Raw genomic sequence first — 5,258 nt, forward strand, 5'->3', positions numbered from 1 at the left:
AGCTCGGTACCCCATCATGAAGTACGATGTCGACACCAGAAAGGACTTGTACGGAAACATCGTTTTGTCTGGTGGAAAATCAATCCAAAAATCAACGACAGGCAAGAGAAGGAGAAAGTTGCAAATGAAAAACTAATAAGCATAATCAAGGATATTTATGCTTGGCTCAATATAATTATATTCATATTGGTGTTTATTTGGTTTAGTTTAAATATTATTATAATTATTGTTATAATCAATCATAATATATATAATAAATTTACTATCGTTTTTATTATTCACAAGTGATTAATTATAGTTTATTTATAAATAAAATTGCTATACAATTTATTAGTATATTGTCACACATTGTATGATGTATCCAAAACTGCTATTTTTCTCGACTTAAATTGTTGTTTTATAGCGTTTTTTTACCATATAAGATAATTAATTTAATGTTATTGTTGTTTTAGTTTAATAACACATAAAATTAATAGTAAGCAGTGGGTTTTTATCGTAATATTTTGATGTTATTTGGTTCTCTAAGTATTTTTAGTTTGAGTATAATCTATTTTTTATTTCAACAACAATATTTTTGTTATGTTTCTATTTTATTTTGGTTTGAACCAATCTTATTAATTATATCAAACCCACAATCTTGCACACTTTTTCAGTGTTTTTTATTTTGTTTTTTAAAAAACTTGAATATCTGATAATATTATTTAATAATTTTTATTAACATTTTTATTTGTTTATAAAAACAGTTTATTTTCGTATTATTTTTATTACTAATATTAATTTGTTAAATTATATATTTTATTGATTGAAAAACGAATCTATAACAAAACCAATTAATTTGAGTTTATGAATGATGAAATGTTTTATAAATAATTCAAAAGTTTGAATTTGAGTTGAACTATTTTATCGAATAAGTCAAAAATCGTTCTAAATTGTTCATGAAAAGTCGCCATTATTTTCATTTTTTTTTGGAAAAGTGAAATTATTTTAAAAATTTTTTTTCTGAAAAAAAAAGAAAAAAATAAAAATTTTTCGGTCCTCGAAGGGTTAACTTTTCATAACAGTTCATTTTCTATATATTGTTTGAACGCTTAAATCTGGCACAAATGAATTTAGGAAATAAGCATTCGTTTTTTTCTTTTTTCTTATATTTTACAATCATTTACTAAAAATACGTTTTTGCTTTAAAAACATCAGACAATTAACAGATATCGTGCTGCAGCAATTGGAAATGTTTATAATGCAAGGAACTTGGAAATTAAATTGAAAAACTTAGAAACTCGACATTAAAGAGAACGTGTACATATTAATACAAAAACCACAAATCCACTTTTTGATAAAATTGGTGGTGTGGTATTCATAGAATTGATACAAAATGCATTTTCTGTTGTTTCAGAACAAAACTGTACAAATTATCACCTTCACACGTTGAAAGTTGCTTTTTGTTGTATTCTTTAAATGACACTAGAAAATGACGATCAATTTACACGCGCTGATGAGATAACCGATCATGTATTATCTGCAATTATTAAGTCCTGTTGTGATAATTGATTATTTTTCGAAATGACAATTACAATTTTTTATTACAGAACTTTTTAGTGGATTGTGTTATGCTTTTTAGGACAAAAATAAGGGTTTCCAATATGCCAGATTTAAGCTTACAAACAATAAAATAACCACATACAATAATTAAAATTAAACTTATAAATCAATTAATATATGATATTAATGTAATCCAAAAGCAAATGCATTGATAACAACAGATTCTTTATTTGCAAAAATAACGTTATCAACTGTTACCGAGTCACAAAAGCAGCAACTATTTACTATTTTTAAACTGATTGGCATTTTTAGCATTGTAACCAATTTATAATTTCTAAAACAGTTTTTTTCTATTTCAACGACACCGTTTGGGACTTCTCCAACATTTTCCCCGTTTTCTTTGTACATTTTCAAGTACTTTTCAATATCACATTTCGTAAAAATAACGTTTTCACATTGCATTAAATTTGTTTCAAATGTTTTTGACACGCTATATGATACAGGAAATGTTATTGTTGAAAGCTTTACACCACCAACATTAATCTCTGTCAAATTTTTGGTGTTTTCAAAAACAGTTGGAGACATTTTTAACTCACTTGAAGCAAAATCAACTCGTTTGAGTTTTTTGCAATTTTTGAACGCAAAATTGTCGATTAAAGTAACCGAATTTGGTATTTCAATTTGTTCCAGACTTTCGCAATTTTCAAAGCAGCTTTTATCGAGTCTTTCAACTGATTTTCCAATTAAGATTTTACTCAATGATTTACAATCAAAAAAGGAATTTATACCAATACCCGTCACATTGTTTGGTATTGTAATTTCTCTAAGGCGGTAACACGTGTTATAAGTACTTTCTGCTAAATGAACGTTCTTTTTCTTTGTTTCAATAATTACAACAGAAGACAGTGAATAACATTTGTAGAATATATTTGTATCTTGATGTGTGGATGTCGAATAAATCACATGTTTAAGTTTGTAACATTCACTAAAAGCATACCATCCAACGTATCGAACTGTTTGGGGAATAACAATTTCTGTTAATCCACAACACTTAAAAGCATTACTTTTTATGCTTTCAAGACCATCTGGTAATATCACTTTTTCTAGAGAAATACAATCGTTAAACGAATTTTTTTCAATTGTTTTTAGTGTTGAAGATAACACTATTTCTTTCAAGTTATAAAATGATTCAAAACAGTTGTTTGCAATACCAACAACATTAATCGGAAGTTCTAAAAATGAATTTGTTTGAACAAAATTTGGCTTTTCAATTGTTATATTTAGGTTTTGTACATTTTTAAAGTTATCGAGTAAATCAAGTGATACACACAAATGAGTGCATTTCACGTGCAACCGTTTCAATTGTTGCATTTGAGAATAAGTGACTAATCCATCAAAAGTCTTTTTGCCACACAAATTTACACTTTTCAAGTCGTTGCATTTTGTAAATATGTTTTTACCAATAGATGTTAATGTCGTTGGAATTGTCACTGAACGCAATTTTGGTCCAAATAAGCCTTCTCCAACTTTACAAACATTTCCCAAATCAATTTCTTCGAAGTTACTTAAATAGAAAAATGCATCTGAAATTGTAGTGACGTTTGGTGGAATTTTGATCTTCTTTTGTGTGCAATGATTTGAAAATTGACGATTAATTATAACTGGATATTTACACCTCTCAATATCGTCAAATTTAGTAATTGTGTCATCTTCTTCAAACCCAAAAATGACTTCATCATAAATGTACCCAAATTTATCCAAGATTGAAGTTTCATTAATTGTTGGTGTAAATGAAATTTTCATGTTGTTATTCGGAAGTTTTAACAATGAGAGCGATGTGCAATTTTCAAAACAGCCACTTCCGATTAACGTTTTATCTCCAAGTATTATTTCTTCCAATGATTTCATATCCTGGAAACAACAATTTTCAAGTTTAGTTACATCATCCAAGCCATAAATGTGACGAATTTGGTCACAATTATCAATTGAATATGCATTCAGTATAAATTCATTATCAGGTACTATAAAACAGTCGGTGTTGTCCTAATTATAAATTTTATTTCAATATTATTTATATACTTCAAATACTATAATTATAGTATTTTTAATCATGACACGTTATTCAAAATCATTAACAACAAACTTGACTGTTTGTCAGAGAGTCACGATCACTGCTTTCTACATTATCAATTTCTTCATTATCTTCATTATTCACTTCACTGTTTTCTTCATTGTTTTCTATTATATTTTCCTCATTGTCATCATCATCGGATGACTTGTCAACATCAACGTCAAAACCATACATAAACTTTTCATAAACATCGACCTCCTTTTTTGATATTTTGTTGAGAACTTTGCCATTCACTGTTGGGACTATAAGCCGAGTTAGAGATGTACATTTTGAAAATGCACCCCTTTCAATAACACAACTCCTGTTAAAAACAAGCTCTTTGATTTTAAAACAATTTTTAAAGGCGTTTGACCCAACAATATACACACTTTGTGGAATTTTGATATCTTCGAGTTTTTTACAGTTGTTAAAAGCCTGTTCTTGAATTTCAAGCAATTTTTGAGGTAGTACAATTTTTGTTAGATTTTGACAATTTTCGAATGTGATGAAAGAAATCGTTTTAACATTATCAGAAAGTTTAATTTCTTTCAAATTATAACAGTCTGAAAATGCTCCAAATTCAATTGAATAAATAGATGATGGTATTGTTAAACTTTCAAATCCACAAGATAAAAAAGCACAACAACAAATAATCGATACAGAAGAAGGTAATTCGATTGAAGTTAGTTTGTCACATTCATTGAAACAATATTGAGAAATTGTGTTTAAACCTTCACATAATATGACACTTTTTAGTGAACTATTTTCACTGAACGCAGACTCGTCGAGTTCTTTTATAAACTTTGGCACGACAATTTGAGTTGGTTTACTGTCGAGAACGTCAAATGACGTCATAAACCGACTGTTAAAATTTTTAACGTTATTTGATTGTAGGAGTTTTGTTAGTTCATTGTAAGTGTTGATGTGTTCACTTTCGACATCTTCAATGGAAATTCGAACGTTTTTAAACGTGTAAGAAAGATCTGCAAAACGTTTTGTATGTGAGAAACTAACTTCATACCACACAACAAAGTTTTTTATCTCTTTGAGTTCAACATCATTTTTTGAGTAAATATGTTGTGTTTCCATATATGGAAATAATCGTTTGGAAGTCACTGGAATTGGATTGTATCGATATCTTTCTAATAAATGTATGAACTTTTTGCACACAAGAACAGCATTAATAAAGTCTTCTTCAAAATAAAAATATTTTGAAACAATTTGAAAGTTAAATACGTCCATTTTGAAATGGTTCATTCATTTTTTTAAGATTGTTTATATTTTAATATTACAATTTTATATCAAATTATTAGATAGGTTTTTTATTGAACACAATAACACCGAATATTTTTTATTTTATTTATATTATTAATATTTTTTTATTTAATATTTTACTTTACACAAAAATAAAAAAAAATATTTTGTGTAAAGTTATATTTAATATATATTTAAGACATATGACTGGATGAGACCGATCCACTGGACATGTATTTATCTATTTTTTTTCTATCCACAAGACAACCATTTTCTATGGATGGAAAAAATAAAACTTATATAAATAGATTATTTGTTTTTCTATGTTAATATAAATTTATTTTGCCGAATAATA

The 5,258-nt window shown here is 27.1% G+C and overlaps 1 protein-coding gene across 1 annotated transcript; it reads right to left on the reverse strand.

Annotated features, from left to right (window-relative positions):
* Positions 1-1,722: 1,722 nt before the first annotated feature.
* On the reverse strand, positions 1,723-4,906 carry EIN_072770 (hypothetical protein; the record flags this gene model as incomplete). The annotated part of the gene is made up of 2 exons (XM_004258413.1): positions 1,723-3,582; positions 3,683-4,906. The coding sequence occupies 2 exons, from the start codon at positions 4,904-4,906 to the stop codon at positions 1,723-1,725; spliced, it is 3,084 nt and encodes a 1,027-aa protein (XP_004258461.1).
* Positions 4,907-5,258: the final 352 nt, after the last annotated feature.

Source organism: Entamoeba invadens (assembly GCF_000330505.1).
Source record: "Entamoeba invadens IP1 unplaced genomic scaffold scaff_1105074725441, whole genome shotgun sequence".
Lineage (NCBI taxonomy): Eukaryota > Evosea > Mastigamoebida > Endamoebidae > Entamoeba > Entamoeba invadens.